Source organism: Galeopterus variegatus, unplaced genomic scaffold (assembly GCF_000696425.1).
Source record: "Galeopterus variegatus unplaced genomic scaffold, G_variegatus-3.0.2 Scaffold13629, whole genome shotgun sequence".
Classification (NCBI taxonomy): Eukaryota; Metazoa; Chordata; class Mammalia; order Dermoptera; family Cynocephalidae; genus Galeopterus; species Galeopterus variegatus.
Window position 1 is genome coordinate 7,256 of NW_007739740.1, and position 15,113 is coordinate 22,368.

Sequence of the window (15,113 nt, forward strand, 5' to 3'; positions counted from 1 at the left end):
CATCCATGTTGTTGCAAATGGTAATATTTCATTCTTTTTATAGCAGAGTAGAATTCCATTGTGTAGATACACCCCAGTTTCCTTATCCATTCATCTGATGATGAACATTTGGGCAGGTTCCCACTCTTAGCTATTGTAAATAGTGCTGCAATAAACATTGGAGTACAAGTATCCATTCGGTATGATGATTTCCATTCCTCTGGGTATATTCCCAGCAATGGTATATCCTGTCAGTATGCAGACACCCACAATACTTGTTTTTGCTATTACAGTAAACTTACTTTTCAGTTGTTTTGCAAATGCTGGGGTTTTTTTTGTTAGAGGGTAAGCTGTTTGAGGGCAGGAACTGCGTAATAACTTCGTATAGCATACATTATACGAAGTTATACGAATATTTGTTGCCATTTTGTAATGTTTGAGGGCAGGAACTGTATATTTCCTCTTACTGTTTCTACAGAGAACCATAGAATTCTCCTTACAGTGCTTCCTCATAGAATAGATGCTCAATTAAAATTGAGTGACTGATGAGATTACCTAATATAGGTTTATTTTCATTTTAGCAACTGTATTTTGATAAAAACTAGAATTGCTATCATCTCTTCATGAACATCAGCCAATGGTTATATAATAAGAGGATTTTCTCCTCCTGTATTTTATAGTTATATATCTGACATTCACTTGCCTTGTTATGTTCTAGGTGAAACTGACTTTCTCTTTTGTCTTTGCGTGTATGTGACTGCAGCACTGATGCGGGTGACAGCCCTGTTGGCACCACCACTGCAGCCAACCTGGAACAGCCTCAGGTTATCCCCTCTCAGGGTGACCTTCTGGGGGATCTTTTAAACCTTGACCTTGGTCCACCAGTCAATGTGCCACAGGTATCCTCCATGCAGATGGGAGCAGTGGATCTCTTGGGAGGAGGACTGGATAGTCTGGTAAGCATCTTTCTTCTCCCTTTATTTTGGCTATTTTTAGTTCTTGATATGCTAGAGAACTTTAAATTATTCAGCTTTTTAGAACTAGACCTTTCCTCGATGAGCAGTAATGTCCTTAGATAAAGGACAGGATGGATTATTTGTCTTTAGAGAGTTAATTATAATACTGTTCATCATCAGTAATGGGGTATGTCTGCAAGCGTACAGGAGTATTTTGTTGACCTGTCTGTAAGTAGAACTTTTGATATTTAACCAACCTATTGTTCAGCAATCTGAATGTTTATTTAGTATTCTTTCCAGAGTTTATTATTGCTCTTGCTTCTTAACTCTGGATAGCCCCTGAAAATTCTTTTGACCTGAACAGCATTAAAGTGGCCTTGCACAGAACTTCATCCTATTTCGAGGCTTTCAAACCTTTGACTTTTTTTTTTTTTTTTTTTTTTTGTCTTTTGTCTTTTTCCGTGTCCGGCAACGGATCGCAACCCTCAGTGTTGCCCCCATACCGGACCGGGGACCGGCAACGGGATTGCAACCCTCGGTGCTGCTCCCGCGCCTCGCTCAGCCAGTGAGCGGGAACCGGTCTGTATGTGGGATCCGAACCCTCGGGCGGGAGCACCGCTGCGCTTCCCAAGCGGCGCACTTATCCAGTGCGCCACCAGGCCGGCCCCCTTTGACTTTTTTTTATATTTTATTGGCTTATGTCCTAATTCTGAAAGGTTTTGAGGCGGCCATTAGAGCCATTTTTGTATACAGTGTATCTTTATTACAGTTGGGAGGGACCGCTTAATTGATTCTTTTTTCCCCTTCTTCCCTATCTCCTCCACCCTGTCATACTTCCAATTTAATTAGCTTCCAGGATTCTAATACTAAAAGGCTCCAAAGTCCAGAATGTCTGTGAATATGTGCCACCAATGTGAACCAAAATTATTTTTTTGTTGCTGTACAAGATAAATGAGAAATATTAAGGGTGACCTTCAATCTTTGGAAAGAAGGCCAGAAAAATAACAGTTCTTGTCATGTGGCTCTCTGCAAACTAGATACTTAACTTTGGTGGAATTAGAGAGGCTCTTTTAGCTAAACATTTGCAAATGAGATGTTTGTCAATTTATGACTGTAAAGATGCTCCACAAATGATTAATTTCCCAACATCATTAGAAGGCAGATATATATAGATATAAAATTATGTGTTCTCAGCGATTACATAAAATAGCCTCATTCTCTGCTACATACACTGGTATCTTCTTTTCTCTTTATGAGCAGTATTTTGCCTGATGTTTATGCCAGCCAATACAGGTACATTTACTTTTTGGCTCACAGAGTCTAAGGAAATAGGATTATGGTTAAATCTCTGTGGGTTGTTCATTTTACTAATGGAAAGTCACTGCTTTCAGAATCTAACACTGACCAAGCCATGGACTACAGCTTGTTTTAAAGCAAGTGAGCACTCCTGTTGTCTTTCTTGAGAATATAAGCATTTGCTTTTCATATTTATAGCTTTAATAAATGGGGTTGACCGATTATGTAAACAGAATAGCTTCCTCATGATCATTCTGCATTGCTGTACAGCCTCTTTATAGACTCAGGAGACTGACAGAAAAATATTTAAATATTCATGGAGGCTTCCAAGAAGCCCTTATAAAATTAAAATAGCTCTCTTCTATTCTATTGACACATCAACCACAAGTTAAATATTGCATCTTTCTCACGTTTATACTTTAACAAGCCTACTTACTACTTTCCCTGGTGGCTTACTAAATGGTGGATTCATTGAACCTAAGAGTGACAAAAAAATTAAGTTTGAGGGATGGAGCAGAGAAAGAGGTCCTGTATTTTTTGTGTTGCCAGGCCCAAGATTCCACACTCTTGTTTCTTGACCCACTTTAGCATAGAAAGAAAGAGATATGTTATTTCTATCTGACTTTGTATTAGCTTTTGCTGGCCCCCCAAACTGGTGAGTTTTGCCCTTATATTTTATATAGCTATCCAGTCATCCATTAGAATTCCCGCAAGTATTGCTTCAGATAGAAAAGCTGTTAGAACTTGCTTGGCCAACCACAAAGTTGTACAGTGGGCTATTTTCCTTTTTCTTTTTTTGTAATGGATATTCTTCTTAGGATGGGAAAATAAGATGTTTTTCCAGTTAGATATCTAAATATTATACAGTCTTTGCTAGGTAGGCCCAATATTGTTCCTGTTTAAATCTAAATTTTAGCTTTTCCTGACTTTGGGATTTAAAATGGTATCCTTGGTGTTACAGCCCCAGAAAGTGTTTACAGTACAGTTTTCTTTAGCTTATTCTGATATATAACTGTATTCCAGAAATCAAAAAGAAAGGAATAAAAGCCCTTATTTTTGCTTTGGATCTGTACGTGGTTAAATATATACCCACTTAGAGAACCAAGATTTCTTTTATGAGAACATCACAAGGAAGGCCTAAATCTGGCTGTGTGGAAGATGAGTTTCTAAAGCAGCAGTGGACTATGCCATTTTTTAAACACTTTTATTGTTCTTGTGCAAATTATCTAACTTAAAGAGGAAAATAATCCTTAAAGTTGTCACTTAATCTATATAGATAGTGCCATTTCTTGAATACATCCTTGCCTTATAGCAGTGCTTCTCAAAACAAACTGTAATGTGTGTGTGAATCTGCTAGAGATTTGTTCAAGAGAGATTCTGACTTAGTTGGTCTGTGGTGAGTCCTAGGAATCTGCATTTCTTGCAAGCTCCCAGGTGATGCTGAAGCTGCTTGGTTTATGGACCACATTTTGCATAGTTAAGCACATGGAAAAACTGTGACCTCTATGAATAACCACTTCAGTTTGGTGTTTGAACTACTGGTAAACTCAGATGCTTCTTTTCTGTTGACTTCAGTAGTGAACATACTCCTGGAAAGAGGGTTCCTTCCCTACCCCAGTTAATTGAAGACGGGCAAGAAACTTGTGAAATTATTTTGTTAAAGTTCTTTCTTTTACCAACTAGGGAGAATAATGTTGCTAGGAGTAGTAGAATTTGACCCCGACCCCCATTTAAAATACGATCAGGGCTGGCTGGTTAGCTCAGTTGGTTAGAGTGTGGTGTTGTAACACCAAGGTTAAGGGTTCGGATACCCCCTACTGGCCGGTAGCCAAAAAAATAAAATGAAATAAAATATGGCCAAGGTTAGAATTGTGTGGTGGTTTGGTAAGCAGCCCTTAAGTTAGATCAGTGGTCATTTCAGGAAGGGTATCAACCAGGCATCTAGACTTGCTGCTGCTTTTATTATCAGTTTCTAACAGAACCTCACCTATAGAGGTCAGTAGTGTGCCATTAATAAAGTATTGCCTGTCATCTACTAACCTCTTTGTGGTTCTAAACTAGGTGCATAATTAGTCCCACATTAGTACCATTAAAAATATATACTATCAATACATGGGCCTAAGAGCAATTAAGCAAAACTTCTGGGAGGCAGGACCTAAACGTTGCTGTTTTTAAAGTTACCCAGCCTATTTTAATTTTGCAGCTACAGTTGAGAACTTTGAGCCAAATGAAATTCCAAATGGACTTAGGTAGAGATGTTAAAAGCTGATCTCTAAGCCAAGGCAGTGACTTCCACAAAAAAAATTATATTCTGTTGAGCCTCTTTGGCACCTTCTACTAAAACAGACATCTCTGACTTTACATTTGTTCTTTCCCCAGAGATATTTTTCCATTGTGATTTTCTCTTAGGTGATCCAACCTATCAGAAATTAGCCAGAAGTTGAATTTGACCAATTTAAATATAGTTGCTCAGTCCTAGGGTTCTTTTTAGTCTTGCTCACTTTCTGTAATTGGAGATTGAAAATTGAGGACATTTCATATTTTGAATTGTCTACCCATTTTCTCTTCTTCTGTCTTAAAACTTGATATTCATTAGAAAATACTTTTATTCTTCCTTTTTATATCCTGGTGATCCTCCTATTAGATTTTATTCTATTTCACCTTCTTTCATTGTCAAACTTATGAAAATTTTCAGGTTTAGTAAATTGTAACCTTTCTCTAGAACTGTCATATTCAGGAAATACTTAGCAACAAATTTATTTATTTGCCACAACATGCCTGAAAGCTCCAGCCTTCTTCCATCAATTAATAGTGATTTATAACATCTGTGATTCTTAAATCAAATGAAGGGTGGAGATATTGCTCCAATATAAAGAAAACACATACCACGCCTCCCACAGATTGATTCTTGCTTTTTTTAAAGGAGGTAGTCACCTTTGAAAAATCATTAATTCAGGCAGAAATTTAAAAATGGAATGCTTCTTCATGGCCAGACTTGAATCAAAATGGATTTCCTACCTGTTCTTTTTAGTCTCTTTACTGGAACATCCCCATCCTTATTTTTTGCATGCCCTTCAGCATGTTCTCTTTTGCTTGTACTGTACAGATAATTTCCTCTTTCTGTTAGTGTAAACTTAACTGTTGCCTTGATGTGGAATGAATTTAAGTGTTGCAGTTCACGTTAAGTGTTGCAATTCACGTGGTTGATGTGCTCTACGAGGAGAGAGTATAGCACGATAGTATACTATTTAGGTGTAGACTTGCAAAAGTATTTATTTGGGCTTTTTCGTTTCTTTGTTTTAGAAGCCATATATGTGGGCTTTTTTCATTTCGTTTTGTTTTTTGATGCCTCTGATACTTAATCTAAGGAACTGCCTGTTCCAGGTAGTGTGATTTTTCTCACAGTGCAAAGCCTTCTGGTTTGGTGTGGTGTGGGAGGTGACCCGATGCCCATGTGTATAAAACTCCTGTGTACGTGTTATGTGCTCATGAGCCTGACATCTGTGAGGATCGCTGTAGTAATGATTGAATCGCCATTATTTGTTGCCTTTGCTTTCAGTCAGTCAGCAGAGGCCATAGCTAAATTACAGCCTTTTCTTAATCCAAAGTGCTGTGCCTTCTTCTATTTAGATAAATGGTGCTATTGTGATCACAAGTGGAAAGAAGCATTATGCTGACAGAGGATTTTATATAGAGAAATGTTTTCTCTGTGTGCACAGCTGGACTGGAATATAGGAGAAATTGCCCTTTCCTGCGTCCCAGTATATATTTTTTCAAAATTTCCCACCCTGTTTCTTACAGGTTTTTTTTTTTTAACCTTTAAGACATGAGCTATTTTATTAATAGTTTTGAGTTGTTCTAGCCTACAGGAAATTCATAATATATACTAATTTTGCACCTTAATTTTTTTTCTTTAGAGGAGCTTTGCAAACCTTTAAGACATGAGCTATTTTATTAATAGTTTTGAGTTGTTCTAGCCTATAGGAAATTCATAATATATACTAATTTTGCACCTTAATTTTTTTTCTTTAGAGGAGCTTTGCAGTGATTTAAGAGCTTAGTTTTTAGAGTTTGTGTTGTGAGAAGAGATCTTTGTAAGTAGTTGCCCAATTTTGCCCACTAAATTTTTCAGCCGTCTTTTTATCAATGCATAGGTTTAGTCAAGGCTGGCCTCAGTCAGTTTTGGGAATAATTACCAATTATTTAGTGCCAGTCCCTGTGCTAGAACTTTTATAATTTCTATTCCTCAAAACAACCCAACAAGGTAATTGGTATTGGGCCTCATTTTACAGAAAACTGAAGGTCACATAATGTGTAAGTCTCAGAAGTGAGATTTGAACCCAGGACTTATTCAAAACTTCAGTTTATACTCTTTTCACTGTTCTGTGATTCCTCCAGTTTGTTTGTTATTGTCACCCTGTAGAATAGAGTCCAGTTTCACTTTCCTTTGGTCCTTCTGAAACTGGGTTACACAATCTCCGGAGTACACAACAGAGTGTAGGATGCATTTGTAGCTGCAGGATAAACATGGCTCATCCTCTTGCAGTGTCAGTCATATTGATGATAAGTAATGTAAACACAGAATAAACACTTATAGCTATGGCTTAGAATGTAAAATTGCATGACTGTTTAAGATAAAGCAGAAGGCTTGCTTGCCCTGGGCCTCTCCATGGTGTTCCTCTCAGGTGCCTTGGACATATTAGTTTGGGCTAGTGTGTGACTAGAAGGCATATGAAAATTTGAGGACTGTAGAAGTGTATTCACTCATGAAAAGAGAGACTGGATAAGTTCATGCATTTTTCTGGAAAGAACAAGATTATTCATCTTATTCTCTTTTAAATAGAGCCAGGAAACCTTATTTTCCCATCTATTTGGCAATGAGCTATGAAAAAGCACTAGTACTTTGAGGATAATTAAATGATGTGCAGGCATTCTTCTGCTGAAAACTGGCTATCAAAACCACTCAAATAATACATATTCTCTCTAGAAAGGGCTTTGGCGGGGGGTGGGGGGCAGTTTATTCCCCACTCTTGGTTCTATTCATATGTGTTGGCAATGTCGATACAGATACTGTGCTCTAGGCCAATTGGTAAACAATTTTGTCAGCCTTCTATCTTTTTGGTGATTATTTTCTTCAATAAAATGGTTCATTTTAAAATTGTCTCCCAAGAAATATTGCCAGTAGCCATACTTATATGGTTACTAGAACATTCATTCATTCAATAAATAAATATTTGAGTCTTACTATATGTTAGGCTCCATTCTGTGTACTAGAAATACAAGTTGTGAACAAAACAGTCCTTGCAAGCTTGCATTCCAGTGGTGGGATACAAATTATAAATCCGTATATAGTGCAGTAGTAAATGCTGTAAAGGAAAATGAGGTGGGATGCAGAGCTTCTCCTGTGGCTTTTGCTGTGTTTAACAATGAGTTCTGTCTTACCTACAGACCTGTAGTGGTCATTCTAAGGACTTTTTATCCCATATCAGGAAATAATCTGTTACAGCCCCCTACTCTTCTGTTGATAGAAACCTTTTCCTGCTCAAGTTAGGGATTTTCTGATGCTTTTGTATGATTTCAACTCATGTATACTATTCCATATCAAGCCTACTCTTAACCAGCAGTGTTTAATAGCTTTTGCATGGTTACAGAGTCTTTTCACCAATTTGATTAGTTATATTTTATGATCCTTTTCTGAATAGCTTTTTGAAGATCAGATTAAAATTTGCAGTCCAATAGCTGAAAACCATGCTTTCACTTAGGAGATGCTGTGTGCCTTCTAAAGTCTAAACCCTGATAGAAAAAACACAGATTGATGTTTTTGATGTAGTTGACATTTTTTTATGGAAAAAATGGCAGCCTCAGTAAGGCAATCCTGGGAACAATGGGAAGTGTACAACTCCAAGAGACAGTTAAAACACAATATGTGGACACCTAAAATTGGGGTTAAAGCCATGCCCTGCACGCTTACTCCTTTTCACTCCTGGTTCCCACCAGCTCGTGGGATAACACATATCATTCTGGATTTTACAAGTCCTAGCTTGACTGATTTTGTACCCTACCCAATAAGTATGAGCTCAGAGTATTTCCAAACAGATGAACCTGACTGTAAGTAATACCAGTAACTGAACTGAAATGGTTAATGTCTAGTTCAGGCTGATTTACAACAACTTTCCTGGGTATTTGCTCAGTTTTCTAGCTTTCTTTTTTTCTTGATTAATATCTGCTTCATCCTGTTTGTCATTGTAGATAGGAGAGGCCACTCACTGGGTAATTGGCTTCCATCCTTGCTGACATCTCCCCAGTAGTCACTCATGCCCATCATTGTGCTATCACCTTGCCATATTTTCAGAGAGGAGGAGAACCTCCCTTAGAATCTTTTCCAGTCAAGAAGAAAGATGATGGGCCGGCCCGGTGGCGCACTGCTACAGTGCACCACTTGACTGTAAGTAATACCAGTAACTGAACTGAAATGGTTAATGTCTAGTTCAGGCTGATTTACAACAACTTTCCTGGGTATTTGCTCAGTTTTCTAGCTTTCTTTTTTTCTTGATTAATATCTGCTTCATCCTGTTTGTCATTGTAGATAGGAGAGGCCACTCACTGGGTAATTGGCTTCCATCCTTGCTGACATCTCCCCAGTAGTCACTCATGCCCATCATTGTGCTATCACCTTGCCATATTTTCAGAGAGGAGGAGAACCTCCCTTAGAATCTTTTCCAGTCAAGAAGAAAGATGATGGGCCGGCCTGGTGGCGCACTGCTACAGTGCACCGCTTGGGAGCGCGGCGGTGCTCCTGCCGAGGGTTCGGATCCCACATACAGACCGGCTGCTCACTGGCTGAGCGAGGTGCGGGTGCGACACCGAGGGTTGCGATCCCGTTGCCGGTCACGAAAAAAGACAAAAAGGAAAAGAAAAAAAAAAAAAAGAAGAAGAAGAAAGATGATGAATAAAGTCTGAATAAGCTATAGTTTTGATAGTTAGAAAACATGTTGAAATTGTTCTTTTCGTTTGCTTTCTGGACATAGCACAATTAGGTGAACCTTTAATCGCTGGCTACGTGTCTCTGATACTTTTTGAGCTATGTCTGTGTCAGATCAGAGTTCTTGATTCTCATTGGGTTGTATCTGATATACTGAACATAAACAAAGGAGTGTCAGGATTGTTTTTCAAGTTTCTTCCATGGTTTTGAATAAAATTGATGAGCAGCATGAGGGCAAGTGCATTTAGGTCTTTTCCAGCTAATATTCACGTAATATTCAAAGATAAAAAGAATGAAATCTAAAAAAATACAGGCTGTAAATGGGCTTTATTTGCTTTGGTCTAAACACCACCAGTGAGTACCTTTTTTTTAATTGAATTTAGCATATTAGGTAAAACTGCTATTTCCTTTCTAGTGTGTTTTTTCTTTCTTGCCATCAAGTACCAATCAGGTCCATAAAGAATTCTCGTTCAAGCTTGGATTGTGAGCCTGTTCAGAAGGTGATAATGGTTGGGGGAGATGGTGGGTAAGCCTTCCAGAAAGTCATCACACATCAAAGTATCAGGACAAATGAGACATTTTATAGGTTTCCTTCCATTATTTTTGAACTTAGCCTTTCCTCTCCTTTAGAAAGGGTTTTTCTTTCTGCTCAAATTTTGGCTTCCTTTTAATTCAGAAGTAAGCTCCAAGTCATTTCTGAACAGATGAATCTTGTCTAACTCCAAATCATAGTTAATTTTTTAAGGCAATGTTTTCAACCTCGACTGTATATTAGAATCAACTGAAGGAGCTTTTCAAAATTTTGATGCCCAGGCTGTGCTTCAGAATGATTAAATCACTATCTCTGGGAGTAAGACTCAGGTATCACTATTTTTAAAGCACCTCCCCACCACCACCACCAACACACACGCACAGGTGATTGATTCCATTGTATATCTGAGTTTGAAAACCACAGTTACTAGAACACATTTGAATCTTAGGCTAAGAAACCTCCAGGTTTTCATGAAGGGGAAATTAAAAATTAAAGACCTTCCCTAATCAGGCTGCCTTTACAAATTTATTTTGTACTTTTTTTTGTTTTTTAAACAAATATCTACCCTGTGCTTCAGTCTAACTGGACTACTCATTATTCTTGATCATGCTTTTATTTTGCCTTTTACCTTTTGTTCATGTTGTTTTGAGAAATGACCCTCCTCATTTTAGCTTTTTATAAGTTCTCTCATTATAATCCCACACCACCACCTCTTTGAAGCTTCTCTTTATTATCCTCTAGCTAGAAGAAAGTTCTTCCCTTCAGAACTAACTTTTTTTGTTTTAGTGTATTCTGCATGGTTTTACATTCATGTTTTATTTCTCCACCCAATTTGCAAAGCCTGGTTCTTATTTATCTATATAGTTCCCTCATTGCCTGGCATCTCTACATCCCCTGTGATGCCTTGCATGTAATAAATGTTATATAAGTGTTTGTTTTGAGTGGAAGGAATGTCATGCTTTTCAGATGTCATGCTGCAGATGTGTGCTTTTCTACTGCCAGGGAGAAAGCAGATGTGTAATATCTTTTTATTTGCTTTCACACTTTTCCAATTATTCAAATTCTTGGTTGGGATGACCTTTTTGTTTGTTTAAGCATGTGATTTTTGTCCCATGTCCAACCACTAGGTAGTCTTCAGGCACCAGATTCTGGAACTATTGGCTCTGTGGTTTGGAGTGCTCTGTAGTTTAGTGTAGTGCATGGTTGCTACTGACAGTTTTGAAGCACCTGCCAGGGTTATTTTCTGTCATGGTGGAAACAGAATTTTTTCATAGGCCTCGTTATTTTTGAATACAGATTGATTTTAAATTTTGGCAACACCATTTTGTATACTACTGTCTTTTCACTGAGAAGATAAATAAATCCTCTTTCCCTAATCCTGAAGATGCAGTATAATTTTGTTTTTAACACAACCACAGCAAGTTTCCACCACTAAATGACAGATAATAAAGAAAAGTGTTTTCAGAGCAGACAAGGCATTTGATGTTTCAAAGAGGTGTTTTAGACGCTCAGTGACAACTAGGGAGAAAGCAATTGTGGAATGTAGCAACAACAAAAAGTAGTTTTTGCTTTTTAAACAGTGCCATTAGTTGTGTATATGTGTATTTCTTGCATGCCAGCTGTTTGCAGCTTCAGTTCTTGTGTAATGTTTTTGTCATTACAGACTGACTTCAGGGTGAATTGTATATATCATAGTCCTGAAAAAAAGCAAGACTAAGACCGTGTGGAATTATTTTCCTGTCAGCTAGCTAATTTGGGTAGTCTAATTCTCTAATGCTCAACATCCTTTTAAATAATCTACTCTAAATAAATCACAGCATTTCTCCTTAGTATTATTGATGCGAGAGAGATTTGAAGCATTACATTTCTCCCCAGGTAGGAAATCTTCCTATCCCACCTATTTTCTTTCTTAGGAATGTTCTAAACTCTAGAAATCACTTTTGCTCCACCTATAATTTTTGAGGTTTGAAATTGCAGTTCAATACTGGTTTGATTCCCACGTTCCCAGTGGGACAGAAGGTTTTGTAGATCAAAGCACATTTTAGTTTTTCTTTGCTTTTTCTTTTTCCCCCCCTTAAATTTCCTTTTAAAGAAAAAATAAAATATATTTAAAACATTGCTGCTTAGGGATAGAACTTCTTGGAATATGCAAACTCTTTAAATCTTGTTTGGGTTTGTGCCTATGTACCCCAGTGGAAAGACTGGATCTGAAACATCTCTGAGATGTCCCAGCTCCATCTTCTTTCCAAGTTTTCTCAAAACTCCCACAGACCATCACTATCACCATTTGGTTCCCGTACGACATAATTCTTTGCAATCTAGAATTTCTTTAAGCTTTGGGAGACAAGTTGAATGGCATGTATTTCCAGCAACTTGGTAGATCAATTTACAGATTCTATATGGGCACCTAGTACTTAGCTAAATGAACTCTACCTCTCTCTCCTCTCTCTTCTTTCTCTCTTTCAGCTTGGCAGTGACCTTGGCGGGGGCATTGGAGGAAGTCCGGCAGTAAGTGCCATCTGTTTTTTTCACCATGGGAAGCGCTGCCCCCTGTTTGATGCTTTTCCTATGCACACATACCAGACCAGCCACTGGTGCTATCTAGCACTGCACACCAAAACCTCCATAATAGTATATGAGGAGCAGAAAGTAGTATAGGGTTATTTGGAGTCTTTGGGGTCATGTACCACATGTGATATAGGGACATCTTTAGGGATTGGTGCTCTGATGCCTATAGAGATCTTTGTCTTTCTGACATTAAAGAGCTAAAGGAAATGGAACCTCCCATCTTGACTGGAGAATGCTCTTATTCCCTGGTGCCATCTAGAAAGAACTTGAGAGAGTCAGCTGGACTCACAGTGAGACTCTCCTCATAAGTGAATTAGTTTGGGGAGTGTGAATATCCATCTTCCCCAGGAGAGCTTCCTACTAAATATTTATGCCTAAGCAGGGAAGTAAGACTTGACCAAACCCAAGTGGGAATGGAACTGCTGTTTAAGTTGGATGCTTCTCCCTCTTTCCACAGAAGCAAACTCCCCCTTTGTTAAGGTACCTGTAGGCCTTTTTCACAGAATCATGGAAGCTAAAATTGGAAACAAACAGACAAAATCTTGGATCACTGTGTTCCTGTATCCTACTGAGTGCTCTCTCTTGATAAAGCTTCTAAAGAGTGTATCTTATGAATGATGAGAAAACAACTGTGATGATTAAAAAGTCAAAGCAATATACTAATTTGACTCCTGAGAATATTGTAATTATGGTGTTTTCTTGTTAATTTATCTATGCTAAAATATATGGCAACATTTTAAGGACTATTGATCTGTTCTTCCTGATCTCCTCCCTTCCTTTTTTTTTCCTGCAGGTGGGACAATCCTTCATCCCATCATCAGTGCCTGCAACCTTTGCTCCTTCACCTACTCCTGCTGTGGTCAGCAGTGGTCTGAATGACCTATTTGAACTTTCCACAGGGATAGGCATGGCACCTGGTGGATATGTGGCTCCTAAGGCTGTAAGTAAAGAGTTAGCATAGCAATACTTTTTTAACAGAAGAAACCCAAATTACTTTACTTCTAATGTTTGTGTTACTTTCACTGGTAATAAATTCAAGGTTTGGGCCCTTTTTTTTGAAGAATTTAAGAGGAAGATTTGGACAAATAAGGTGGCTTCAAACTTAGCAATAGATTCTAATGTTTGTGTTACTTTCACTGGTAATAAATTCAAGGTTTGGGCCCTTTTTTTGAAGAATTTAAGAGGAAGATTTGGACAAATAAGGTGGCTTCAAACTTAGCAATAGGAAGCACCATTAGAATCCTCATTAAACATATTTGTAATTAGACTTAAAATTGGGAATATTAAGTATTTCAGTTTTGTTCTCATGTTTAGAAATATTGTCTAGTTTGTCAACATTGAATTCAATCTAGTGAAAATCTAGTAATGCACCAGCAGGGGAAAAATACAGAGAGAGAAAACATTTTTACTTCTCATTTCTTTCATTCCCCTTTCCCCGTTGGTATTACACATGGGTTCTAGAGTACCATTGCTCAAATTTAGTTTTCATGGATTTTAATGTACCTTTTTAGAGTTCTGATTTAGATTTGTGGCATTGAAGCAATTCTGGCTTCAGCCTTGCTTGATATTGCTCAGATTGAAATTCAAGAGGGGAAACTCCCTGTAAATGAAGCTCATTTAAGCCCTTGGGAAAACTGCTACCCAGGCTAGGCCAAGCTTCATATAATCTTGCTTTTCTGAGGACCTACATGCCTGGTTACTTCCTGAATTCTCTGCCTGCTCATCTGATTCCTTATGGGAGACCCCTGCTAGAGAAATAGACCAGTCATTCATTCCAGGAGTCATAATTATGTATATACAGCTATTGCCTAGAATAGCCAAAAATATGATTCAAAACTAAGCCATAATGTTTTGGCACAACTCAGTAGCTTTGTTGTAAAGTTTACCATATTAGATATTATTCCCACAGATTTTAATTATTAATTAAAGGTTATCTAATGTACTTGTTACTAACATAAAATTAATACATACAAATAACCAACTTAAATAATTTACAAATATAAGTTGTAAAGTTAAGTCACCCCATGTCCCAACTTCCCCATATACTCATATGGCCACTGTTAACTTTCTTGTTTGTGCTTTCAAAAGAAGAAGAAAAGATCATGCATATACCTATATATATTTGTATCCTTTGAAAATGCTGTGGCAATGGAATATACTGTTTTGCACCTTGTTTTTTTTTCTCTACCACATTTTTCTTGAATGGCTCTATCCAGTATATTGATACACCAGAATTGATTTAATCATTCCCCTGTTGATGAACATTTAGGTTATTCTCTGGCCCTGACCTCACTTTTTGTTGTTGTTGTTGTTGTTGTTGTTGTTGTTGCTATTATGATGTTTCAGTGAACTTCCTTACTGTTTGTATATCCTTGTATATTTTTGTAAGTGTATCTATAGGGTAAATTTGCAATTTGCTTGATCATTTAACATTTTTAAATAGACATTACCAATTTGCTCTCCAAAAAGGTGGCATCAAGTTACATTCCCACCAACAGAATATAAAAGTGTGAAATTCTTCATATTCTCCTTCATTTGGTATTACTGACTTTTTCAATTTTTTACCCTCTTATTAATGAAAAATTGTATCTGATGGTTGATTTTTTTCCCCCTCTTTTTTTTTCTATCAATGTGGCTGTGAATATATTGTCGTGATTATTCACCACCCAAGACTCTTCAGTATTCTGTCTTAGGTGGTCAGAACAGCTCATGGATTTCCTGATTTTTTTTTTTTTTTTTTTTACTGGTATATTCCCAGAGTGTCACAGGTTCTGGAGCTGGGGGGGGGGGGGGGAAAAAA

At 37.6% G+C, this 15,113-nt stretch overlaps 1 protein-coding gene across 1 annotated transcript in view; it reads left to right on the forward strand.

Annotated features, from left to right (window-relative positions):
* The window catches only part of LOC103581663 (AP-1 complex subunit beta-1-like), a gene marked incomplete at both ends in the record, with an annotated part of 29,038 nt that overhangs the window by 5,800 nt on the left and 8,125 nt on the right, over positions 1–15,113 (forward strand). Inside the window, 3 exons of the mRNA XM_008563438.1 lie at positions 743–935; positions 12,212–12,253; positions 13,107–13,253. Coding sequence (XP_008561660.1) covers positions 743–935; positions 12,212–12,253; positions 13,107–13,253 — 382 coding nt within the window. The remainder of the gene's footprint in view (positions 1–742; positions 936–12,211; positions 12,254–13,106; positions 13,254–15,113) is intronic.